The sequence below is a fragment of the Macrotis lagotis genome, chromosome X, assembly GCF_037893015.1.
Source record: "Macrotis lagotis isolate mMagLag1 chromosome X, bilby.v1.9.chrom.fasta, whole genome shotgun sequence".
Classification (NCBI taxonomy): Eukaryota; Metazoa; Chordata; class Mammalia; order Peramelemorphia; family Peramelidae; genus Macrotis; species Macrotis lagotis.
In genome coordinates this window covers 288,001,974-288,029,541 of record NC_133666.1, presented here as the reverse complement: position 1 = coordinate 288,029,541, position 27,568 = coordinate 288,001,974, and the positions used below count along the sequence as shown (strand labels likewise).

Sequence of the window (27,568 nt, the reverse complement as noted above, 5' to 3'; positions counted from 1 at the left end):
GACATTAATACATTGTTGGTGGAGTTGTGAACTAATCCAACCATTCTGAAGAGAAATATGGAATTATGCCCAAAGAACAATAAACCTGATCATACCCTTTGACTCAGTAATATCCAGAAGAAATCATCAAAAAAATGGAAAAACCCAAAATGTTCATTGCAGCTCTTTTTGTAATGGCAAAGAATTGAAAATTGAAGGAATGCCCATCAATTGGAGAATGGTTAAATAAGTTAAAGGTATAGGAATGTTATAGAATACTATTGTTCTATAAGAAATCATGAATGATTGGACTCCAGAGAAGCATGGAGCGAATTTCAGGAACTGATATTGAAAGAAGGGTGCAGAACCAAGAGAAAATTGTACACATTAACAATATTGTGAATTAATCAACTCTGATGGAGGCAGCTCCTCTCAGCTTTTCAGCAAGCCAGGACAACCCTGGGATACATATTTTGGAAAACACCATACACATCCAAAGAAAAACATAAAACACACACATACACAAAAATTCAAACTATAAAATCTGAATGAACATTATGCTCACTGTTTCAAAATTTCTCTTATGTTTTTCCTTCCTGTCTCATGGTTTTCTTTCTTTTCCTTTTGTCCTAATTCCTCATACAGCAAATGACATAAGTGAGCATGTTAAACTCAAATGTACAAGTACAAAGTTTACTTGACTGCTTGTCACTGAGGGGAGGGGAGTGAGAAGGGAGGGTGGATGAAAATTGTGTAACTTATAAATATGCAAGTGAATGAATGTTGAAAAGCCTTCATAACATATAATTGGAAAAATAAAATAAAATATCAATAAAAAAAGAAATGCATGGTAATTTCAGAGTAGTTTATGAAACAGGCAAACTTATTTTACTCAGTTTTCTCATACTGATTCCTTCCAGCCTAGACTCCAAGAGATGGGAAAAGATGACAGATGGAGGATAACAGATATAGTCTTAATTTTTTTAAATGCTTAAAATGTGGTTATTTTATTTGAACATGAAACAGTCAATGGCTCTGTTCTTTCTTTTTTGATGTCTAGAATAAATTTTTTACTTATTCGTGAGGAAACAATAGGACTTACATAACTTCCTTAAGGGAAATAGACTGCCAATGGCTGTTTAGGAGAGAGAAAAAAAGCAAATCATTCAGAAGTTCACATATGCATTTATATAAACATATACATATATATATATATGATCATTGTCAGAATTAATAATGCTGAAATCCTTTTTAAAAAATCTTCCCATGGATAATCTTTGATTCCATAAAGAAACAAGAACTAAAAAGTCACAATCTCCAGGTCTTTCTCATGATAAGGATGAAGTAGGCATCACTGTCAATGGAAGCACTAACACCAGCATAATAGTCCAGGAAGTCATCTTTGGAAACCTGCATATGAAAGGAAAGAAAAAAGGGGTGGGGGGAAGGAAAGTCAGGGAATGGTGCCACTGAAGAGCATTCTGGGTTAAAGACAGGTTGGAGTTGCTAACCCCAAAGCAAAACTTAGATGGTGTGCATTAACAGGACAACTAACAAATAAAGTTCCATACCATGAATAATTCTATATTAGAGTCATGTGGGTTAAGATATTGTTTCTAGAAAATATTTGTTAAAGTGTACATGAGTCAACTTGCACAGGTAACACTTTAACCCATTCACACCTGATGATATTTGAGCTTGCAGAGAGCAGAACTTTTAGAGAAAGGGGCTCTAGATAAATACACTGGGTCAGGGGGGAGCACTCAGATGATTACTGAACAATGATGTTGTTCGTGTGGGGAAGACTCATTGGAGCCCTAAAATGGGAGCTCTCTGAACCGTCAAGGGTAATGGGAGAAAACAATAAGCATAAAGCTGAAAAGAGGGAAAGGGTCACCAAATAGAGAGATGGTAGGTTGCTAGAAAACTAATTAGTCTAACTTCACAATCTGACTGGCAAAACCTGAATAGCCTGACTGGGCGAGGAGGGGCTGCTGTCTGCATATCAACCTGTACTATCCAAAATGGGACATGACACTGAAGGAATTAAGGATCTCTGAGCTCTGCTCCTCTTCCCACCTCAACTCCACCCCCTTACCAATATCAAAAAAAAAAAGATTGTCACCCATCCTCAGAAGTCCTAAAAGTTCCAAGCAGTGGCTTCTTGGGAACTTTCTTGGCTTACTGCATGGATATTATCCAGGAATATTGCATCAAATTTTCAAAACTACAATTCTTAGTTGGAGTAGGGGAGGCACAATTAAGTTTAAAAAAAAAGAATGAAAGAATTCAACTAAAATAGTATCCACATCAGTGAATAATATAGCACTTAGTACTTCAATTACTGTTGAATCAACATCCTGTTCCAGAATTAGCAAAGCCATTATCAGGAAAAGAAACGATAGTTTGAAGAACATTATTATACAACAATACATTAGCATATAAGGGGGAGCATATCTGAGAACCAGGCTAAAAACTGAAACTACAATAATAAAGAAACTGCTGCATCAATAGAAATTGCCAAAGGTCTATCTCCTCCCTGCTCACACAACTGCATGAGCATATCAGATGTTTCAAAGACCTTCAGTAGAAGAAACACACTGGTCGCAGAGAGCTTTGGCAAAACACAAGTTAACAAAATGGATATAATTGTATTATAAATGAAATCCATTCATTCATTCAGCATACCATTTTTGACAGCCTAGTCAAAGGGAAGGGTTAGTAATGGATTAAGAATTCTAATGAACCTAGTGGAAGGGACAGGCAGAAGAGGGTAGAGGATGAATACCAAGGGGAAGAGTATCCTGTAAGAGACTTCAGAATAAATGCATATGAAAACATACTGCATAAGCATATATTCACCTTAACTATTTACTAGAAGTGACTTAACCTCACTGAGATTCAATATAAAACAGGAATATGACAATACCAACTGTACTCACAGGAAGGTAGCTGCGAGAACCAAATGAGATTATAATGTAAAGTGGTTTGTAAGTGTTTTATCTTTTCCCCCTTTTTCCATCATCTGCACACTCTAACTGAAAATTTAAAGAGAGTGTTTGTCTTGCTACGTTCACCAAGGCTGGAAACTTCAGAATTGTCCCACATATTTCTGATAGATAAAATCAATTCAATTTGATGATTTTTTTTCTATGGTATTTAACAGCCCAGGAGGATGAAAGGAGAAATTGTATAATGGGAGTTCTGACAAATAGGAATTAATTCATTGAGAACTGTATTGACTAAAGCATTACAGGATGATGACTAGTAAAATCTCCAGTAATTCTGCTCTGAAACATTCAGTTCATGTCTCTAGCAAATTGCTTGCCTTGTAGATGAGGAGTTTTATATTCAAGTAATAGACTGTGGAATTAAGAAAGGGTGGGAAGCAAAAGGAAGATAAAATGGGGGAGGTACACCAGAAGACGAGGGATTGATCCAAGGACCAGGGGTCACAATAAAGTCAAAGCCTAGATACAGAAGGAGTGAGAGAATAGGAGAGAACAATGTCAGACATTTACAGTCAGTGAGAAGAATTTCCAAGTTCTGTATCTTAAAGGTGGTACAGAGAGTGAGGAGAATCCATGCCAATTAATAGCTGAAGTGAGATTAGAGTCATTAAAGTTGAAGGTGAAAGAATCCCTTGTGCCTCTGTTAACTATTCACAGGATTGCTGTAGAAACCAGAGTTAATGTGTATAAAGTATTTGGAAAACCACAGAGTATCTGCTACATAAATTCTAGTTTATGTGTTGTCTTTCTAGCGCTTTTTAAACAGTAGGTAGATAGCCTAGTGAATAGATTTCTGGACCTAGAGTCAGGAAAATCTGAATTTAAATCCAGCCACCAATATTTATTAGTTGTATGTCCCTGGACAAGCAATTTAACCTCACTTTGTCTCAGTTTCTTCATTTGTAAAATGGGGGTAATAATACCTACCTTGTCCAATTGTGAATATAAAATGAGATATTTATAAAAATGCTTTTCAAACTTTATAGTTATCTTACTAGCTATTATATTCATTCTTGATTAATAGGGGGCATTCATTAGGACTGGTGCTCAGCTATAGGTCTAAATTCTATTTTGAGGCAAAATTTGAAGCTTCCAGTTCATGTCTCTAGTAAATTGCTTGGAAATTTCTAAGCAAAAAGTAACTCAACTAATTTCTAGCTTTAGATCAGGATATCACCACTTTTAATATGCAAGACTGAACACCAAGCACTAAATTTGATATAAATGATCATGATATGGGTAGATTCACGTGAAAGTTTGAGTCTTCAACATTTGAGAGAGTTGCCCTCAAACTGACCAATTGCCTCCACATTTCTGTGGGGGCTTAATGGGTAGGCTACATTCTGTAGTTTCATAAACACAGATGATTGGTGATTCACTTTCATATCTGCTATTTTTTATAAACTGCAAGAGAAATAAAGCACCAATTCAGTTTGAGTAAAATTTGGAGAGGGAGAAAAACAAAGAGTTTAAGGTCTGGTACCTCCTATAATTCCAGACCATTCTTCTCATAGTACATCATGTTGTACCTTTCTGATAGTCATGAGAGGGTTGCTCCATAATGATGCTTACTGCCACTTACACTGGGTTGTGCTATGCTCTGAAAAAGGCCTCCCACTACATTTGGAGGATGAAAGAGAATTTGGACATAGTAGGTTCATAAAGAAAGGAAGCAGTTCAGCCAGCTTTGATAAAAAAAAAACTTTCACCACAAGTCTCTGCCCACACTGAGATTGCCAACCAGAATCTATAGCTTTAACAACTTTGCTATCTCATACCTGTCATTCCTTTTCCTTCTACTTCCTCAAAGGTACTCCCTTATATTACTAGACAAGTCACACTAGTGAATTGGTTGTACACATTTTTTTCAAAAACTAGCAGTTTCCTCACCTCTTGGGGAATAAAGGGTGAGGGGTGGGGAAGATAGATATTAGATGACCTCTGAGATTGAGTGCATTCAAAAGAACACTGAACTGAATGTCAAAGAATCTGGTTTCAGATTCTGATATCAGCACTTTCTACCTGGAAACCTTAAGCAAATCACTTAAACCCTCTGAGTCTTTGTTTCCTTTCATTCCCCAATAAGGATGGTGTCTAGATGACATCAAAAGGTTCCAAACATATGGTTCTACTACAAACACACTGAGCCTTTTACAAGTGTAGAATAGTTTTCCTAATTAAGATGGAGTAAAACTTTCAAAAATGGAAGACAATGGAGGACAATTCCCAAAGAAAGATTTTCCCCAGAAAGGGTTTGTTACGCAGAAAAGTATTAGTATAATTTATATCTACACAGATCAAGAGAATAAAAGGAAGGAGACAATTGCCAGCTCTGAAGAAAAGTAGGACTCCTTGCCATGTACCATCCTATCTCCCATTATCAGGTTCACAATCTGATTTCTTGAATTTGAGACTCTGTGCAAACATAGCTTAGAGTTTGCACTATATTGGAGTTCAAAGTTCCAGTACTGTCCATCAAGAAAATGTTTGTATTTTCCCCGATTTTTGCTATTATATTCATTCTTCCTCTTCTCTAGCATCCAAAGTTCAAGACATGGGCAAAATTTTCTTCTACCCTGTACATGGGGCATCAGGCTCTCCTAGGAAGACTCAAACTAGGGTTTGGTGGTCAGGGCTTTGCATCAGGGTCCTGAAATTTAAAGGGTTCAGATAGCTCATGAAGTCCTCCAGTAAAATAAGCACAACTGAACTTTAGCACCCCAGCTAGCAAGACTAGTTAAAATAGGAAATTATCTGATAGTAAATCTTCCTCTCCAATCCCAGCAGTTCTATCCCAGGTAAAATCCTCAGAGGACTAAATGACCTCTGAGATCTCTTCCAGTTCTCTATCCATGATCATATTGTGATCCCCGGATCTGCAGTTTTACAACAATTAATCGATTGACTTTCATATGACCAATAATTCCTTCAGAAGAAGGAATCTCCTGAAATTAATTATTTTATTGGCTGCTATTTCACTTTGGCTTCAATCTATCTCAAGCAGCATAACACTACAAACAGTTAATCATATCCTTGCATCCCATAGATAGGTCATTTCTTTTACAATCAAATCAAATTTCTGTTCTTAATCTTCAAGACTTCAGTAGAAGAGGGTGTCTCAGAGATTGTCTTTCTCCTTCTTCAGCCTATGAATTTTTAAAGCGTTAGCTACTCTTACCAATGGGCACAGACTGGTACACTGAAGAATTAAATGCCAATCACTAACTAAAATACTTTTATTCTTTCTTCTTGTTGCTCTTGTCCTTGTCTATTTTAAGCAACCTGGTACTATGATAAAATAGGGAAACAGCTGAGACTACTAATGATATGCATTTTTAAAATATTTTTAATTGCTTACCTAGCTGATTAATATCTGGGACATATATATCCATTCTCTTTTTGAAACTGGAACCTCAAGGCTAAGACAAAGATTGTGATTTTTAAAATATGAAGATTTAAGGAAGATTTTTAAGAAAAAGTACTAGAGAGTTATGAAAATGAGTGTACATTTTTCTTCTTCCTTCTACTTACCTGACCAGGTATAAATACTAAACAAAGAAAGAATTTCAGAGTTCTCTGAGAGCCATAGAGCTACATGTTACACTGCCTCTGTGTTTCAAAGTTAAGCACTACAATCATCATCACTAATGCTTTTTGCTGTTTTATTCAGTCATTTTTTTGTCACATCTGACTCTTTGTGACTCCATTTGAGTTTTTATTGGGAAAGATACCTCAGTGGTTTACCATTTCCTTCTCCAGTTCGTTTTACCAATGAGGAAACTGAGGCAAACAGGATTATGGGACTTGCCCTGGGTCACACAGTTAGTGTCTGAGGCCAGATTTAAAATCCAGCTCTGGCACTCTAACCACTGTATCACCTAGTACCCTCTAATAACAATAATAGTTTACATTTCCATGTTAACCATATAGTTTACAAAGCATGTTAAGCACATTATGTCATTTGAAGGAAAGGAATCCTCTCAAGAGAATTAGAGATAAAATTATTAACAAAGGGCCAGGTGGCTTACTCTGAATATATGACTTGTGGGGCCCAGAATTTTAACGGTAAGAAAGGAGGTCTGATGAGATACACCTTTCAGCACCACAAACATTGGTTAGTTGAGATCTGATAGTGACTCCCCAAGCCCCAGTAAAACAGGAAACAAAACACTACTGGGGAAGACATAGATCATATCCACAATCTAGTCCTGGTGATGAGTCACTTTTTGGCTAAATAGGCACCATCAGAGTACAGGAGCAAGGCCCATCTAGCCTCAGGAAACATTTAGAATCCAAGGAACCAAGGGATACAAAGCCAATTTGTGCTCACACACTGTAGACTGCAGAGCAGAAAAGATGTAGGATTTCTCTTCAACTTCTTTTCTTTGTAAAAGGTAAGATGTGTCACCAATCTACCTCTATGCAAGCGAATTTCAAGAAGTAGAAAACTTGCTTCTCCAATCATTTATTTCACTAAAGTGTTATTCAATCTTATACATTTAGAGTAGAAAGAAACCTCAAGGGTCAGCTTGTCCAACTCCCTCATTTTATGAAGAAATAGAGGGATTCTAGGAGGGATTAAGTGATTTATCCTAGGTCAAAAAAGGTCATAAGCAACAGAGGCAGGATTGGAACTCGGGAGCCTTTGCTTCCAGAATCAGAATAGAGCTAAGCACTGAAGACACAAAGAAAAGTTAAACATAAAATAAACCATCACCTCTCTCTGCCCTCAAGAAGCTTGCATTCCAAAGAGATCCACTCCAACTATAAACTCTAATAACAACAGTAACAAAAAAGAAAAAAATAAAGACCTTTCTGCAAAGCTGAACTACATTTTCCCCTTCTGTTGTAAAGGTAAAAACACAAGTTTTTACAACATACCAAATGAAGTTTACAACAACTAAAACTGATCAATTTTTCCATCTATAATTAGACTATATGGAAAGAATGGGGAAAGATTCTATGGCAAACGTTCTAATCTCAAAATTCTTGTTCCTAGGGTTCTGGTTTTTGCTCTTTTCTCTTGTCATAATAATGTTCTTCTTGATGACATGAAGATAAAAATGGAAGCAAATGTGATCTCACTGGTTAGTATATGTTAATCAATTGGAAGCAAGTAATTGGAAAGAGAACCCTGGTTCCCAGGTCATACATTTAGAGTTTCCATGCAGTTGTCATCATGATGATGAAATAGATATCGGTGTCTATCGATGCACTCACTCCCGCGTAGTAGTTCATAAATTCCTCCGGTGTAACCTGCAGTTGTGAAGTTTAAAACAGAAAGGGAAATCTTCATATCTCATTGCTGCATTGCCTAGATATAGAAGAAGAAAAACTGGAATCCAAAAGGCTTTCAAGTTAAAGCAGCTGAGGAGTAGTCCTGAAATGAGAGAATCCAGTAAAGGACAGTGAAGAATATGTGGAGAAAACACTTTCCAAAGGGAATGTGCCTTTTGAAAGAAAAATAAGTAGGGGGAAGAGAGGATACAAAGAATGTGAAGAAAGAAGGCATGACAATTTCTAGACCAATTTAGATTATTTTTTATAAAGCAGCACACCATCAACATCATCTTGTTTTAAGATCTAGAACATGTCTGTTGAAGATATGTGAGACTGATACTCAAAACGCAACTAATTTGTTTTCTTAGCTATGGTTAAGATTGACATTCTGCGACAACTAAAATTGAATGGGTTGTTGCTAGGCTAGGCTAAACACAGTAAAATGATTTTCTGCCTTTAGTTGTAAGTGCTGAGGCAGAAATATAGTTTAATCCACTTTCATAAGAAGCAAATCTTTCACTTTGATGAAAAGAAGACAAAATTGATTTTTGGTTTTTTTTTTTTTAATTGAACATGTACAGGGGCGGCTAGGTGGTGCAGTGGATAAAACACCAGCCCTGAAGTCAGGAGTACCTAGGTTCAAATCTGGTCTCAGACACTTAATAATTACCTAGCTGTGTGGCCTTGGGCAAGCCACTTAACCCCGTTTGCCTTGCAAAAAAAAAAAAAAAACACTAAAAAAAACTAATTGAACATGTACATTTTATGTTCAGTTTTATTAAATTATTGAGACCATCTAAGTTTGGCATTCAGGCCACATTTTGCTTTTCAAAAAAGGGGGAAAATATTATCTATCTTATTTCATAAGCTTTTTAGACCAGATCTATAGATATAACCAGTTTAACTATCTAAGTAGTTGATTTAATAGGGGAAAAAGTAATTAAATTCTAACCAATTATGTAACTGATTTTCTTGGCTTTTTAACTCACTCTTCCAATGAACTGAACTCAAAGAAGACCATTAATTAAATGTGTAGAAAGAGTGACTATCTAAGAAATTCACATTTCAGGTCATTCCTCAATTATACAAGGAATAAAAATAGTAGGGACATCTGAAATTCAGATGAATTTTTAAAAATCCCTCTACAGCCCATAGTTGCAACCTGTTCTACTTCTTTCTAATGAAACTGTTCTGAGGACAAGGAGAGAGAAGAAGAGAGAAAACACCTAAAACAGGAAGAAAGAGGAAACAAAAATAGTCCACAGAGCAGATCCTTCAAAAAAATCCAACAACTAGAGAAATAAAAAGAAAAAAATTTGGTTAGTTATCAGCATTTTACAGTGACTTTGTTATCTTCAGTGAACATGTTTAGGATCCAGTGAAATTATCTGAGCTCTTACTTTCATTAATGGCTCATTTATATAATAACCAATTTGCATACACCTTCATAAAAAAGGTCAGTTTCTACCTAGACCCCAGTCTATAGTAGTTTGGTTTTCACTGTGGTTTAACCATTGTACTCAGTACTCTCCTCACTTGGTATTCCAGATATCTTTATCCTGTTATCCCCCCCCACTATCTTTTTTTTTTAAATAGATTTTCCAGCATTTCTTTTCTAATCCCTAGCCTGTCATCTGTCTTTGCATTATTCCTTAAACTTCAAAATAGTTTGGGGGCTATTCCACCAAGCTATGTCTCACTCTAAAAGACTACAATGTAAAAAAGAAAAATCTGGGGCTGTTAGCTTACTTTACAAAGGGATTCACTGAAGGATTTCTTCATGTGGTGAGTTTTCCTGGTACCATTAACATATGTTACAATCAAAAAAGTTAGATTAAGTGAAATTTTTCAGGAATTCTGCCAATATTTAAAGAAATATTTATTTTAAATCAAATAAACTTAGGTATTAAAATGTTTAGTTCTGAGGCAACAGGAAATTGAGTCAACAAGAAAATTTATACTATTGGTTGAACCAAGAAGTAAAATAGCTCTTGGTTAAATAAATTTAGGGTCACAAAAGACCTTAAAGATCTAGTCAATGCCTCTTAATTTAAAGGTGAGGAAACTGCTGTCAGATGTTTTAAAATGAGTTATCCATGGTCATATTGCTTAGTGGAAGTGTGAGGACTAGATGAAGGGCTCCTGAGTCCTGCTCTAGAGTATTTCCTACCATTCTGAGATACTTTTCTGAACTAAAAGGAAGATTGTTAATTTGAAAAGTTCTATTGACCCTTTTTTCCTTAATGATGGCATTCCATAATGTCAATCTAGTAATAAAGGCTCACTAGATATTTCTGGGGAAAACTAGGGGAAAACTTCAGAAAAATAATATTTTTCCTTTTTCCACCTACATTTTTTCCTTCCTGTCAAATTCTTCTTTTAGCACATACCCTCCCCTAGTGAAAGAGAGGCTGATTTTACACTTTTACCAGTTCTATGACTCTCAGGGTGTCAGTTTTCTCATATGTAAAATGAGGGAATTGAAACTGAGATGACCTCCAAGTTGCTTCCAGGAGATCCCTAGGGTTTCTAACACTCTCTTAGGAAGAAACTTCTCAGTTGTTATCAGTAAGAAAACTAAACAATGGAAAGAGATCCAGGAAAGCATTTCTAAGGTATACTCCATTTTCTCCATTTGGAAATCAGTCATAGGAATTCAGATTATTTACCTTTTTTTGCCCTATCTTATAAACTAGACCTGCTGGTACATGAAAATATTATGGTCCCCCCCCCCCCAAGAAATCAAGTCTTTATTATGTCTATTATGAGCAGGCAATGGGAACAGAAAGCAATTCCAAATTTCAGCTAAGGACCATCCTGGGAGATGTTGCTTTCATCCATCTACTCTGCAGTCCAAAGCTGATATCAGTAATGAAGTTTTGAGGAACTGAAAATCTTGAAATGCCTTCAGAATCATGCTCAGAAAAGAACAAAACATGTTGATACTAAAACATGGTCAGGATAGTGAGAGTCTTCAGGGTTGAGTACATTTTATCGCCTTCCAAATCTTGAGAAATTGATGTTCAACCATGGACGGTTCTGATGGCAACTCTTTGTTTAACCAGAATAATAGTGCATAATTAAACAAAGCAGTCCATTCCCCTACCATGCATGGAGATCAGATAACTGAGTTTTCCTTCTGTGGCTACACTGACAACATATCTGACTTCTTTAGTTATTTTTAGTACTTCACTATTTGTCAACATCTTAAAACTTCAGTAAAGAACTTCCTTGCTTTCTCTCTTTCTATTCACAGCCAGATATAATGGAAAGTTTGTTTGGTTCTGAACTCACCAGTCCCTTTTCACATTTTACAGTGAAAATTGAATTATCCAAGCTTCACTTAGCTTAAGCCCCTTCACTTACCAATCCATCCTTGTCATAGGGTGAATCGAAATTATCCAGAAATTTTCTGAAAACCTGTTCTTCTGTCCATTCTCCATTCTGGTATTTTGGATGATGTTTTACATTGTACACCCCACGTAAATCCTCAATCGTTATCACACCATCACCTGTCTTGTCTAACTTGCGAAAGGCCTGCATGATGACCTCTTTTCTGGCTCGGGACATTGGAGGCTAAAGGAAGAGAAAAAATGCAAATTTAATAGAAAATGATGAGTGTGATGAACTCATTTACTGCCTCCAGGGCTCAAAAGGTATCTGCAGATTCATAAATGTTTCAAATGACTGTAAGTCTTGGAAATCCCCAGGCATCGTCCCCTTTCTTCTCCCCAATGACTTTCATTATGTACCAACAGGTACCAAAGACAAAACAAACTATATAGCAAATAACTGGAAAACCAAGTACAGTTGTGGTGCTCTGAGACTTACCCTTAATGTAAGAAGAAATTCATTAAAATCTATTTTCCCATTTCTATCTTTATCAAATCTACTGAAGAGCTCTTGTGCCTCTTCTTTTTCCATCACCACAGCATAATCATTTAATCCTTTCATAAACTCTTTGAAGTCGATGGTTCTGCTGTTATCATCATCCATGATACGAAATACTCTGAAGAAAACACACATACACAAACACATACACAAAGCCACCTAGAGTAAAATAAGTGTGGGAGTTCAAAAGAAAAAAGGCAAACCAATGTCAAGGTTTTTCATCATAAAAATACAGATACTTCAGAAAGGAGATATTTGTATGTAAAGTATGTATGTAAAGTGCTTTGCCAAACTCAAAATAATAAATAAATATGAACCCCTAGTGTTCCTCTATTCTGTCTTGTCTGACTGAATTGAGACAATATTTTCTAAATATTTTCAAAGAGGGAAATAGAACTTAAAATTAAACACACTCAGAATAAACTCTCTCCTTGAGCTGAGCCATTAGACTCTCTTCCATTTGGAAGAATTCAACAATCTTTATCATCCACAGACAAAAACCAAACTATGCAGAAATTAGGTCCTTTGATGATCCTAGAATCACAGATTTAGAGTTGGGAGAGTCATTATAGGTCATCTAATCCAGTCCTCTCACTTACAGAGGAGAAAAGGCATTAGTAATTTTCCTAAAGTTATAAGAGTTGATAAGAGGAAGATGGAGGAGACAAACCCAAGTCCTCTCATTACCCATCTAGTATGCTTTCTGCCTCCCCACAATGCCTCCTTGTAGATGTCCGTTTTCCTTAATAGGACTTGAGCAGCAAGAGCATTTTTTCCCATTCATAGAGGATAAGCCCATTTCTACATCAAGTTCCATTATAGTTTAAAAAAATCAACTAGTTTGAAGAGAAAAACAAACTACCAAAATGGAGCACAATATTAAAGCCTGACTGTTTGTATAAGCCTAGAAGAGTTTGATTTGGTCAGGAAAATTATGGAATGAGAAAACTTAAGGGAATGTGATAACTATATTCAAGTATTTAAAGAACTATTAAACAAAAAAGACATGACTTCCAGTATTCCATCAATCAAGAAGTGCATTCAACTCCTAGTATGTCTCAGAAACTACACCTGCCTGCCCTCCAGGAGCTTATATTCTGAAAAACAAAGAACATATACATAGGTACAGAAATATAATATTTACAAGAAATAAATACAAATTAATTCCAGTGAAAGAATCTTACATCTGGTGGGGAGGTTTATGCATAATAGAAAGAAAAAATTGTGCTGAATTTTGGAGGAGGCTAGAGATTCTAGGAGATGGGGATAAGGAGGGAGTGCATTTCATATGTGTATGGAGAGTAACCTGTGGAAGTGGGAGATATCATGTCTGAAATTAGCAAGTAGACCAGCATGGAAGAATTTGCTCTGTCTCTCCTCAAAGCACAATCCTAGAAGCAATGAGTAAAAGTTACAGAGTCAGATTTAGACCTGATGTATGGACATTTTCTCAAACAATTAAGTGTCCAAAAGTGGAATGAGTTTGACCCAGGGTGTAGTTAGTGGGTTCTGCACCCTACCTTTACTTGAGACCTTCAAGTAAAGCCTGGCTGACCATTATCATTGATTCTGTACATTTTTATTCTGGTCCAAGGTCCACTAGATCATCTGTGATACTCTTGTTCCTTTATCATGCGGAGAGTGTTGAGAGAAGCCATGCCGCAGGCCAGCTGGGTAGTGTCCTGGAGAGAATGCTGGTCCTGGACATAGGAAGACCTGAGTTCAAATGCAGCTCTAGACTCTTACTAGCTGTGTGAGCTGAGCAAGTCACTTAACCCTGTTTGCCTCAGTTTCCTCAGTGTAAAATGAGAAAGGAAATGGCAAATCACTTTAGAATTTTTGCCCATAAAACCCCAAGTAGAGTCATAAAGAGTCCAAAAAAGACTCAACAACAACAAAAACAACAAGCTACTGACTAATAATACATTCATAATTTGGATTGGGAAGGGGGCTAGGATATTCTTGCTGAATTTGAAGTTAAAAGTGTCACTAAAGAGTAACTTGAACTAGAGGGAATCCATTATTTGTTGATAAATACTGTCACTGACTGACTCTTATCTACCTATATCCATCAGTTTCAAAGAAGAGGAAATAATTAATTCATAACTTTCTGTCTCCAAAAAAATTGTTCACTCTTCCTTCCAATAATATAGGGATACTCCCAGGGTGAAAAATCAATGTCCCAATTGAAAACAGCAACTCATTGATCAAGTTAAGCTTAGAGAGTTGCTTGGGGAGTACTGAAAAGTTAAGTGATTTGTGGAAGACCACACAGTTATTGTACCTCAAAAGCTGGGCTTGAAGCCAGGTATTCCCAACACCTGGGCTGGCTCTCCAGGCATTCTACCATGTGACTCTTCATTTAAGGATTCCTGAGAGATGCCATTTTCTTGTCCTCTGTTGTTACAAGCACCAATTTCAAGTCTTTACATAGGGCAGTTAGATGACACAGGGGGTAGAGCTTCGACCCTGAAGTCAGGAGGATCTAGAATTCAAATCCAACTTACTAGATGTGTGACCTTGGGCAAATCACTTAACTCTGACTGCCTCATATCCAGGGTCATCTCCAGTCATCCTGATTCATATCTGACCACTGGACCCAGATGACTCAGGAGGAGAAAGTGAGACTAGTGACTTAGCACAGCACCCCCTCACTCAAATCCAATTCATGTGCTTGTTATGACATCACCTCCCAAATCTCATGGGCATCCTCAAAAATGAAGAACTAACAATATTTCATAGAATCATAGGATTTATAGGTGAAAATACCCTAAAGGCCACATGAGTAGAAAATGCAAAGGGACAGAGTAACCAACAGAGAGCAGACCTGCCAGTTTTCTCCAAGAACAGAGAATTCAGAAACATCTAATCAAGTCAATAAGCATTTATTAAGAATGAAATGTGAGACAATTTACAGATGAGGAAATCAAAGCAATCCATAGCCAGGTGAAAAATTGCTCTAAATCATTGATTAGAGAAATGCAAATTAAAGCATCTCTGAGGTACCACCTCACACCTCTCAGACTGGCCAATCTGACAAGAAAGGAAAATGATCAATGTTGGAAGGGATGTGGGAAATCTGGGATTCTAATTCATTGTTGGTGGAGCTGTGAACTCATACAGCCTTTCTAGAGAGCAATTTGAAATTATACCCAAAGGGCAATAAAAATGTGCATATCCTTTGATCCAGCAATGCCACTACTGGATCCATACCCTGAAGAGATCATTAAAAAAGGGTAAAAACATCACTTGTACAAAAATATTCATAGCAGCCTTATTTGCTGTGGCAAAAAGTTGGAAACTAAGTGAATGTCCATCAACTGGAGAGTGGCTGAACAAATTGTGGTATATGTATGTTATAGAACACTATTGTTTGATTAGAAACCAGGAGGGATGGGAATTCAGAGAAGCCTGGAAGGATTTGCATGAATTGATGCTGAGCAAGATGAGCAGAGCCAGAGGAACGTTGTACGCTCGAACAGCTACATGGGGGTGATGATCAATCTTAATGAACATGCTCATTTCATAGGTGCAACAATCAGGTGCAACAATGGGATATCTGTAATGGAGAATGCCATCTATATCCAAAGAGAGAATTGTGGAGTTTGAGTAGAGACCAAAGTCTATTACCTTTAATTTAAATTTTTAAAAAAGGAAGGTATCTTGTTGTGCAATATTGCTATCTCTTGTATACTTTTTCCTTGAGAATATGATTTCTCTCTCAACACATTCAATTTTGATGAGTGTATACCATGGAAACAATGTAAAGACTATCAAACTGCCTTCTGTGGGGGTGGGGGAAGGGAGGCAAGATTGGGGGCGGGGAATTGTAAAATTTGAAAAATAATTAAAAAAAAAGAAAAGTGAACAGTATGAGGGGGAAGAGGTCCTCTAATATAAACCTGTATCAAACTCTATTAAATTGCCTCAAGTAATATGAAAAAAAAAGAAAAGAATGAAATGTGGAGGAATATAAAGTGGAGTGATGCAGTGGCCCTGCAATCATGAAGACCTGAGTTCAAGACTGACACTTAAGAGTTGTGTGATCCTAAGCAAGTCACTTAACCCTGATTGCCTCACAAAAAAAGAGGAACATATTGAGTAGCTGGCAGCATAGTGTGACACACCTGGAGTCAGGAAGGAGGTTTCAAATCCTACCTCTGGAGTTTATTAACTGTAATCCTGGGCAAATCTCAAAGTCTCTGGGGTTTTAGTTATTTCATTTATAATACAGTACCTATTTTACAGTATTTGGGGGAGGTTCACAGGAGATGGTTTGTAAAATGCCTTACAAACCACAAAACACCTTATAAATGTGAGTTATTTGAGACATTGAAGTGGGCATAAAAAAGAGATGAAAAGCATAGCTCCTGTACTCACAGTGCAAACAAGTTAAATTCTGCCTCAGGGCTTTAGATCAGAGATAATACCATCTAGGTACAAACCTGGGGAAAGGGAGCCTCACCCATTTCTATCAAACACTAGGCAGTGAACAAGGATTTGTTAGATTTCCACCAGGGATGGAAGTGTTATCTCAAGATAGATGTGGCCTGACAAAAGTCAAGGTGACTTGCTGCCTTCACATTGAAGTAGTAAAAGTGCTTGGCCCTGTTTCAACCTTCCATCTTCACACAGCAGGACATTCCCAAACTACATCTGCAGACCCTCACTAGAAGGCTTGAACCCCAGATCTCCAAACCTGGGTGAAAACTGGACAGCAAACTTCTTTCCTCTCTCTGACCTGCAAAACCCTGTTTGTTAATCTTCCTGAACTCTGTTTTTCATATTCAAATCTTGCCCTGGATTTCTGTGTATTGGGCTCTCCATAGACACAGTAGACTGGCCAAAATACTATGATGCTGGGCTTCCTCCTAAAGCAAGCCCAGGTCCCTTCAGTGCTTAGCAGCCAACAGACCCAGCAGGGAATGAATTGCCTTAGTGTTCCAAGAAGTTTCTCAGATACCTGAGAGTTCTTCTTCTTATATTAAAGTTATGCAGTTGCCAAGGGAACAAAAGACATCCACTTTTGCCCTGTGTATTGACAGAACATAAGCTGCTTTAGTGGAAGAACTGCCTGTATTTTTTCTTTTTCTCCTTTCTTTTTTTTTGTCTTTTGCTTTCCCAGCATCTGGCATAGTGACTAGCATGTGGTATATAGATGCTTAATAAATTCATGCTTATTGTTGATTTATTAATTGAATCAAATATTTGAGCAATTTGAAGGGCCTACAAGATGACTAAATGAAGCTCAAATGAAATGGGAAAGGGACCCATTGTGCTTTCAAAAACCCACTGTCTTTCAGAGTCAAAGAGGAAACAAAGAAAGATAAACTCAGAGCCTAGGTAGAATTTTGAGTCTTTTTTTTTTAATTTAATTTAAGAGAGTAGAGAAAAGGGGAGAGATGGAAAGAATAAAACTGTTTCATATTGAGGTTAAGACATTCAACAGTCCTTTTCAGGTATGGCAGAAAAAGCCACTAAAAATCAAAAAATTGCAAATGTCTTACAAAATAATCTAACCCTACACCCTTATTTTATAGTAAAAATAAGAGCAATAACTCAGATTTAATTAGCTTTTGATAAAATCAAAATTTAGAGGTAGGAAAGACCTTGACATTTCTCCAGCCAAATCACCTCATTTTACAGAGGAAGAAACCAAGGCCCAGTGGACTCAGGGGCTTAGCCAAGGGGCAAACACAGGTGGGAAGCAACAGTGCTGGGTTTTTTTTTTATTTCAAGTCTCCTGCCTTTAAAGCATGTCCTTTTCCCTTATCACACTGTTATGTCCTTCAAGAATAGGGTCTAGATAAGCTTTTCTCTGTATTTCCAGCACCTAGCATGATGCCCCACACATGTTGGAGAAAGATAGGTAGTCAAAGTGTAATTATCCTCATTTTGCAGACAAAAAAAGTAAGATTCAAAGAGATCAAGTGATTATTTTTCTGAGTACACATAGCTTCTCAATGTAAAGCTCAAAATGATTGATGTAAGGTCACGTTGCTGAATTATTGGCAAAACCAGGGTTTACCCCCTAGTGCTAGTCTAGGGCTCTGACCAGACTATCATTGGTTCCTTCCTTCTTACCTGCCAAGACCTTTGATTCCTGCTGACCCCCTGGCTAAGCACTGGAGTCGAAGTCTTTCAATGGGGTCTGAAGCTGTAGCAAGTCTTTTCTTGGCCTGCATCGCCATCTCCCGGTCATGCCTTGCAGTCCCAGACATCTGAAGGATTTTCACAAATCGCCAAATCTTTCCTGAGGAACTCTGCCTTGCACAAGAGGGCTGGGGCGAAAAACCTAGTCACAACACTTTATACATTAGAAAAAATAAATTATGCAGTCTATCCTCTATTTGAACAGAATTTACATCTTATTCATTGCTTGCTTTTTCATACCTTCACAAGAATTGGCTCAGTATCCTGAGCTTCCCACAATCAATTTGCTCCAGTTCAATTAATATCTATGAATATGGACAATGTGCCTAGAATATGTATCACTTATTTATCCATTCCTGGGTACAGGCACTGGGTTTGTTGAGCCATATATTTCAAAAATTGTAATTTTTTTACTCTAGGAATAAAAAAACCCTCTATGATGCTTTTGAATGTACCCCTTGCCTGCCTTAATTCTTGCTCTTAAGAGACCTGGCTCTTCACTTTTGCATTCTTCTGCCAGGCCTAAGGATAAACAAGACCCATAGGAACTAGCTCTCTATTGATTTTACCTTTACTGAAATTAGCTCTTTGGTCTTAATTGAACTTGTCTGTGCCTGTAGGTTTTCCTTTATTGATTAGTTTGTATTTATCAAATTCTAATGAAAACCAGAGAGATAGCTTAGGTAGAAGTTAAGGAACCTACTTCCTCTGAGGCAGAAAGACTTGGATTTGAGTCCCATAATGACTCCAAATAATTGTATGACCCCAGGTAAATCAATTAACTTCTCAATGATGCCAGGCAACTCCCCAAGATCTAAACTACAAATCAGTTGCTGATCTACATAGTGGTAGAGAAAGCTTTCTTACAGAAACTCCCCCATTAAATCACATCAGGCAAAAAAATAATAATAATTAGAAAACAGGGTAAATTGAGACATCCAAACTGTATGAAAAAAATAAGACTTAAACAAATAAATGTAGAATGAAGTCAGAGGAATCAGAATAATAGACACGTTGATTATATAAATGGACATGGAAAGACCATAATCTCAAAATAATCAAAATTAAGTATTTCAGAAGTATAAAAAAGCAAGCCTGGCCTATAAGAAAAGATGTGAGAAGTCATCTCCTTTTATTGCTTGGCAAAGGTAGAAGTATAATGATGTTGAACACTGCATAAAATGTCCATTTTTTTCAATATATTGGTCATATTCCTTTCTTCTGTTCCTCAAAATATTCTTTAGTAAAAGGGATGGCTCTTTGGTAGGAGAAGGGTGATGGATACAAGGAGAAATCTAGGTGAAAAAGAGAATCAACATAATCTGTTATTTTAATTTATTGATTTAATTGCTGTCCTTCATAATTGGGGAAGATCATGATATGAAATGAAGATTGGCATGTCTTATACACTGTTAATTATGATGAGAGGAATGTTATGCAAAGACATACTTCTCACTTGCCTTTTGCAAAACTGTTTACCCTCACTGTCTAATTTAATAGGAAACAGGACTGTTGTTAATGGCCTGGATACTGTGAGAACTCTTGGCCTTTCTGATGTGGCTCCCTCTCATATAAGCAAAGCACCACAATGTTACAAGGCAGATTGAGAACAATGATTATTTCTCTCTTGTTTTAATATTTAATCATTGAACCAAGACAAAGGTTTTTTTTCACTTTTCTACCTTCTTATCCAGAAATCACTCAAATGGAAAATCTTTCTCAAAGACTTATCCAGACCAAGGAACAAATCAAAGACAGAAAAAGAAATTCTAAATTTAGGCTAATTGGGAGGATTCTTGCTCATAGTGTTTACTCAGACAAAACTGGGAAAATGTGGAATCTCCTGTTTGTCAGACAGGTGACATGGAAATTGATAAAGTCTCTTTGATCAAGACTTGATTGATCAAGAAGACCTTCAATGGAATATAACCTACCTCTCATTTTTAATATTCATTTTTTCATTGCTAACCAATCAGAGTTGATTACTACCCTTGGGAACACCCACTCTTGCAAAGGGTATATAAACCATGAGTTCACCATCATAAGGGATCTTTGGCATTAGATATCTGTTTTATTAGTAAAGATGTTAGTCTTATTAAGAAAATCATTAAATTACCCAGAAATGATGCCTCTCAGAGCTTTTAAACATCACAAGGTAGTGACCCTGACACATTCTAGTCACACTACATCTAGAACATTGTGTCCAGTTCAGACCTCTGATTTAAGGAAGGACAAACATGAGCAGGAAAGTGTCCCAAGAATGATAACAGGATGATTAAGAGTGGGAAGTACATACCACATGAAAATTGGAGCAAAGAAATGGGGATGTTGAGTCCAAGGAAGAGAAGGTTTTATGGAACCTGTGATAGTTGCTCTCAATTCTTTTGGGCAGAAAAGGCAATAGAGTAGTTGGCTCCTGAGGGTCAGGCCAGTCTAGCAATTGTGAATAGAAGGTGCAGAAAATTGACTTTTGTCTTACATCCAAGCAATGAGAAATATCCTAAAGAGCAATGGACTGCCTAGAAGGATTGTAGGCAGGTTCCCCTTGACTGAAGGTCTTCAAGAAAAGAATTGTCCTTTGTTGTAAATACCAGCCCTGAAATCTAAGTGACCAGGGAGCCCAAAGAGACTCAGCTACATGAAGAAAAGAAGATTCCTAGAAGACTTGAAGAAGACCAAAGAGTTCTCTTCTCTCCCATTCTCTCCAGCCCCAACATTCAACTCTACCAATGAGTAGAGAGCAAGGACTTTGAGACTAGTGCTACATTAGGAAAAACCAATTTTTTTTTCCTAAATAGAGAAATGGATGGGAAGAAAGTACAATGAAATGGTCTTGTAGGAGAGGAAGGAAAGTGTAAAACAGAGGGTCCTTGAAATTAACACCATTCTAAGAAGTGACCCTATCCTTTATGCATACTCTAATGAAAAGGAGTCAGAGCTAATATGGAAATATGTTAAAAATGATTATATAAGATTACTTAAAGTCATGGGGGGAGAAGGGAGGAAAGGAGGTAGAAAAATGTGGAACTCAAAACTTTACAAGAAACAATGTTGAAAACTATATAAATAAAATATATAAAAAGAGTCATAGAAATCAACCATAAGCCAGATACTATGAAATAGTTTAGATTAAATGTAATTGGGAAAATATAAATGGGAAATGTAATTGAGATTAAATGTAATTGAGAATTAAAATATAATTGGGAAAAGATTAAAATGTAATTGGGGAAAATTTAACAAAAATAAATTGAAAGACAATATAACATAGTTAATATTAATTTCTGGTTTTCTAAGTCAATATGAATGCTAGGAATCTTGGTTTAATAGCCTTGTTTCTATTTGAGTGTGAAGATCACTGTGCCATGATTTTGTCAAAAAAAAACTAAACCTTATTGGAGGCTCCTTTTGGAAACTAGAACAACTCAAATGTTACAGACTAAACTCTTGAATCTATTAGAATCAAAGCCTCTTCAAGTTCATCCTTATTTTGCTTCTTACTGAACTCTAAAATAGGCTTCCCAATTTCCCTTCTAGATGAGTTCCATTCTCTCTGTCTACTACCACAGATTTTTTTTAGCATTTGCAGCCTGAAATTTGTCCCTATAGAATTATTGATTTGCTTTTGGAACTAATTTGATTCACTGGTACAGCCTCCATTTACAGTTTTCCTTTCTTCTTCCTTATTCTTCTGCATTCCCTTTCCTTTGATCCATTTATTTTTTTTTCTTCCAACTAGTCCTTCTGTTAAGTCATTCAAATCCATCTGTTGCTTCAGTGTTCACATCTTTAAAAGGGAATCATAACAGAGGCTGTTTCAACCTTTCTGTTTCAACCCTAAAATTGCATCTCTTATGTCTTTCCATATCAATAACACCTCTCTTCAATACCCTTCTAACATCCCTAGCTTCTTTCAAAGCACAGTTCTAATCACACCTCACACATGATACCTTTAAGTGCCTCTCACTTAAAATTATTATATTATATATTATATATTATATATTATATATTATATATTAATTATATATTATATATTATAAATATAAATATAAAAATGGGTATGTGCACAAATTGTTTCCCCCACTAAGTTCGATGAGGATAAATATTTGATATTTTTTTCTTAATTATCTGCAGCATCCTACATAATACCTAACACACAGCAAGCACTTTAAAAAGGCTGATGGATGGATCAAGAGTGTATTGTGGCCATGAGATAACATGGACAGTACTGCCAGCTCCCAGAAGGGAGATATGATACTATGGTATACTGTTACCAGATCTGCATGGTTAACCTTGCCTGTCTTTGCTTTTGGACTTCAGTTTTTTAAAAAAAAAAAAAAGCCAACTTTGCAAGCATAAGGTGGAGAAGAGATGGTTAGATGAAGATCTGGGAATATTATTGGGCTACAAACTCAACAATATGACAGAGCAGCTGCAAAAGCTGATTAAGTCTTAAGCAGAGCAATGGTGGTGAGGATGTCATTTTAGTAGTCCATGCTCTGACCACACTTGGAGTGTTCTGTTTCATTGCAGGCACCACATTTTAGAAAGGACACTGGAAAAATGGTATTGTGTCCACAGGAGAGTGAGGCAACATGAGGTGATGGAAGATCATGCTAAAAGAAAAAAAGACGACCACTTGAAGAAACATGGGGTGCAGGAGGGAGGAGAGGGTGGTATCCTGGAGAAGCTGTCTGCCCTCAATGCATTGGTTTCCTCTCCTCCCACTCAGTTCTCAACCCTTTGCTGTCTGGCTTCTAACCTCATCATTTGATTGAAATTGCTCTCTCTGTTGTAACCCAGGATGTCTTCATTGCCCACGCGAAGGCCCATTCTTAACCCCATTCCCTTTTGAGCTCTACAGGGCATTTGTCATTGAGGACCAGCCCCCCCCCCCAATTTTCTACTCTATATTCTCTCATTCCTGTGATATATGAGGCTCCCTCCTGCTTCTCTTCTTTAGGCGATTCTTCAGATTCCTTTGACAGAATATCATTACAGTCCTGCCTCCCAACTGGGGTGGAACCAGTCCCATAGCTTTGTCCTGAGTCTCCTTTTCTCTCTCCAGAGATCTGGGTTGCATCATTATCTCTACAGATGACTCCCAGCTAGGGAGTCCAGGTCTGTATCACCAGGTGACTTTTAGATATCCCCAACTGAATATCACATAGACATCCCAAACTCAGATTGTCCAAATCCTAACCAACATCCCACTCTTTCAAACCTATTTTCTCTTCTTCTATTGGCAGCATTCTTCTGGTTGTTTTCAGCTCTGTTGTAGGGCCTGTTAAACTATGACTGTCATGGATTATTTCATAGTATCTGGCTTATGGTTGATTTCTGCGACTTTTTATACATTTTATTTTTCTATTTACATGTAGAAATACATTTTAATATTCAGTTTCTTGTAAGGTTTTGTGTTCCACATTTTTCTGCCTCCTTTCCTCCCTTCCTCCCTCCCCATGACTGCAAGTAATCTGATATGAATCCTCTTCTATAATAACAGCATTCTAATTCTAATAACTGCAAAAATAAAATATCTATCTTGACTCAGATGGCTACAATACACCTGGCATGGTAAGTAAGATTCTCCATATTCACTTATTAATAATATTGAGTTAAACTGGGAAACATTTTAATCTCATTCTCTTATTCCCCTCAATCTATCACCACGCTCAGAAAATAAATGCACAAAGGAGGGTATATAATGATACCCTGTGATCCACCAATCATCACCTAGAAAGGCAGAACCATTAGATAGGGTATTTTTCCCACAGAAAAAGGGAAAGCTTGGAAGCTGACGTCTGACCTGCTATCCAATCCCAAATTAGGAAATCGCCATATCATCAACCCAATGTAGACACCAATTTGAATATTTATATAAATATTTTATATAGAGAGAGACTATATATTTATAATCAACCAGAGGCTATTATATTAATTTAACTAACTAGAGACTATTTATAAATATATATTAATAACCAGCTAGAAACTAAATGTATATATGTATATTTATAATCACCATATTTAAGTTGTATATGTATGTATGTATACATATATGTATGAATGTATGTCTATGTATTCCTTGATGAAGGGTCTTTTGGACACCTAAGTCTTGTTTTCCTTTCTCTGACATCAACTCTGATACTAGGATGGATTACCACTTAATTATATAATTAATTAATGAATTCATAATCACTCATTTAGGAAAGACATTTGCCACCAACTGGAAGAACTAATCAATCGTGTCTCCACTTTCAAACACCTCAAGCTCACAGCATCCTCATTCAAGTTCTTTGAAAGAGGACCTGATTTCAACCTTTCACTATTATTCCCCTTCTCTTCCACTGGATCTGTTGCCAAGTTGGGTCAATCCTATCTCCACAATATTATTTTATATCTGTCCCCTTCTCTGGCTCAACCACTTTGAGAAATGGCATCACAGAGGACAAAACTTGGAGACAGAAAGACCCAAGTTCTACCTCAGATACTTACTAGCTGTGTGACCTGAGCAAGTCACTTAACCTCTCTCTGTCTCATTTTCCTTATCTGAAAAAATACTGACAATAATAGTGCTAATAATCACATGGTTGTTGTAAAGATCATATGAAGTCAGATTTGCAAGACATTTTGTATATTAATTCAGTTCCTCATTATTTCTCTCCTAGATTATTACAATTGGTTTTTGATGGGATCTCCTAACTTTCATCCTTCTCCAACCAAATCTCCACAAAACTGAGAAAAATGTTCTTCCTACAGCAGAAGTCCACACTATTCCCCTATTCAGGATCCCTCAGGAAATCTCTATTGCCTATAAAAAAAAAAAAAAACTAAACTCCTCAGCAAGCTCCTTCACAAATGATTCCAACCCACCTTTCCATTCAATAGTGTCTGTTTCAGCCAATCTAGCTACATGTGGTTTTCCAAACTCTGTATTCAATCTCTTACCTCCAAATCTTTGAACAAGTTGTCCCTCTTGTCTGGCATGAACCCCCCAAGGATCAGTGGATGGGCTCCCTCCTACAGGAAGCTTTTCCTCTTCCCCCTGCCTTTGTTGTTAGGGTTCACTCATCAAATGATCAGGTATATACATGTCTGTTTACATGTGGTTTCCTCCTTTGCCTTAAGGGCAAAGATTGAGGTTTTGTTTTTGTTGTTTTGCTTTTTCTCTGTATCTTCAGCACCCCAACCAGGCCTTGAACAAATGCTTCTTGTTGAACAGTTTGAATGGACTGGGCTATGCTACCTTCTTTGAGTATTTGAAGGGGTGACACATGGAGGAAGGATTAGATTTTTCTACATTTTTCCTTAGGATTGGTTGAACTGAGAGCAAAGGGTCACTATTTCAGGAAAGTACTTAACTGTATTATCCAAAAGTGGCATAGTTCTCTAAGGACCACTAGGTGGTACAGTAGATAGAGAACTAGCCTTGGAGTTAAGAGGACGGGAGTTTGAATCCAGTCTCAGACACCTGACTCATACTAGCTGTATGATCTTGGGCAAGTCTCTTAACCCTGACCGCCTTGCATCCAGAGCCATCTCCAGTCCTCCTGATTCATATCTGGCCCCTGGACCCAGATGACTCTCAAGGAGAAAGTGAGGTTGGTGACATAGCACAGCCCCCTCCCCACCCCTCTCAGATCCAATTCATGTGCTTGTCATGACATCACCTCCCTGATGTCTTCTTCAATAACAAGGATAAATATCAGAATCATCATCTCTAAAGCATTAAAGGGTGACCCTTTGCTAGAGATCTTCAAACAAAAGGAGGAACTCCATTCAGTGACACAGAAGTTTCCTCTATAGGTTCAGGTTGTATTTCATGGTCTCTGTAGTCCCTTCCATCTTGGAAAGTCTGGGGTCCTGAAGAAGCCTGAATGGATCAGGCCGGGGAAAGAATTAGGGAGGAGGCAGAGCCAAGATGGTGGAGTAAAGGCAGTGGAGGGATGTCAAACTCAAAAAGAATGAATATATACAAATCCCTGCAGGGATTGAACTTAGTTTTAAATGTAATATCCTCTATGTTTTATTGCATTTTATCTATTTCTTAAATATTTCCAACTTATACTTTAATCTGGTTTGGGCTATCCATGGGAATATTGTGGACTATATGGACCTCATGTTTGAAGCTCTGGACTAGGGGATAGTAGAAGTCACCTAGTTACCATGGCATAGTGGAAAGAGCACTAGACTTGGAGTCAGGACCTGGCTTTGAATCCTGGCTCTGCTATTTACCATTTAAATTACTGTCTTACCTATTTGTGCCTCAATTTAGGCTAGAATTAGCATCTAAAGCTCCTTTCAACTCTCCATCTATAATCTTGTAACAGAACCACAGTTTGAACCTATCTGAACCTGAGCTCCTTCCTCTGCAATCTTTCTAACTCAGTTCCTCCATTTGTAAAAATGAGAGAAATGAAACTTCGGTTCCCTACTTCATTGGGTTGTGGGGAAAGTATTTTTCAAACCTTTAATGGTTTCATACATCTGAGTTCTTCCTTATAAAATGCACACTTCACAGTATCTTGGAAATGACTTAGAAGCTTTCACATTCCCAGTTCTGTAGGGCAGTAGTCCTAGAATCAGGAAGATCTGAGTTCCACTCTGGCCTCAGACATTTACTAACTATGTGAATAATTTTATTCTCTATTAGCCTCAATTTCCTCAAAAAGGGATAATAATAGCAAATACCTCTCAGGATGAATTGTGAAATAGTTAACAGTGTCTGGCACTGTTATATAAAGTTATATAAATGTTTGCTATCATCATCATCATCATCATTATGGCAGGGTTAGAGTTTAATGTTTAATGTTTAATCCAGGGCTCTTTCTGAAATAACATCATTGTCAATTTGATTAGATAGACATCCTCAAAACAACTGACTATAATAGTTGTAAAATACAATTCACTAAAAAACTAAATGCTCAGTTATAATTCAATCATTCATATACAGGCCTGAGTACTAAGTATCTCATATCCACTTTACAGGATTTATATAAAGTAGCTCATTCTAGACTATGTTTGAAAGTGCTCAAAAAGTCTCTTCTTTCCCTTGACTCCAATTCTTCCCATTCCCAAAATGGGGGGTACCATAGATATAGAACTAAATGGGACCTTAAATAAGCACTCTCATTTCATAGATGAGAAAACTAAAATTCAAAGAGTTTAACTTGCTCAGAATCATACAGCTTCTAAGTACCATATTTCCCCATATATAAGAAGCATTCTTCTGGCCTCATATTGAACTAACTTTGTGG

The 27,568-nt window shown here is 37.0% G+C and overlaps 1 protein-coding gene across 7 annotated transcripts in view; it reads right to left on the bottom strand.

Moving 5' to 3' along the window:
- Window positions 1-853: 853 nt before the first annotated feature.
- The window catches only part of CAPSL (calcyphosine like), a 39,744-nt gene continuing 13,029 nt past the window's right edge, over window positions 854-27,568 (bottom strand). For 3 of the 7 annotated variants that reach the window (XM_074199959.1, XM_074199956.1, XM_074199954.1), the window contains exons 2-6: window positions 18,246-18,456; window positions 12,102-12,279; window positions 11,637-11,846; window positions 8,143-8,246; window positions 854-1,389 (exon numbers count right to left, since the gene is read on the bottom strand). In XM_074199959.1, the coding sequence (XP_074056060.1) occupies window positions 8,145-8,246; window positions 11,637-11,846; window positions 12,102-12,279; window positions 18,246-18,382 (627 nt within the window). In that variant the 5' untranslated portion in view covers window positions 18,383-18,456 and the 3' untranslated portion in view covers window positions 854-1,389; window positions 8,143-8,144. Of the gene's footprint in view, window positions 1,390-8,142; window positions 8,247-11,636; window positions 11,847-12,101; window positions 12,280-18,245; window positions 18,457-25,259; window positions 27,534-27,568 lie in introns of those variants that run through there. The other 4 variants (XM_074199952.1, XM_074199958.1, XM_074199957.1 and 1 more) reach the window with 3 other exon arrangements.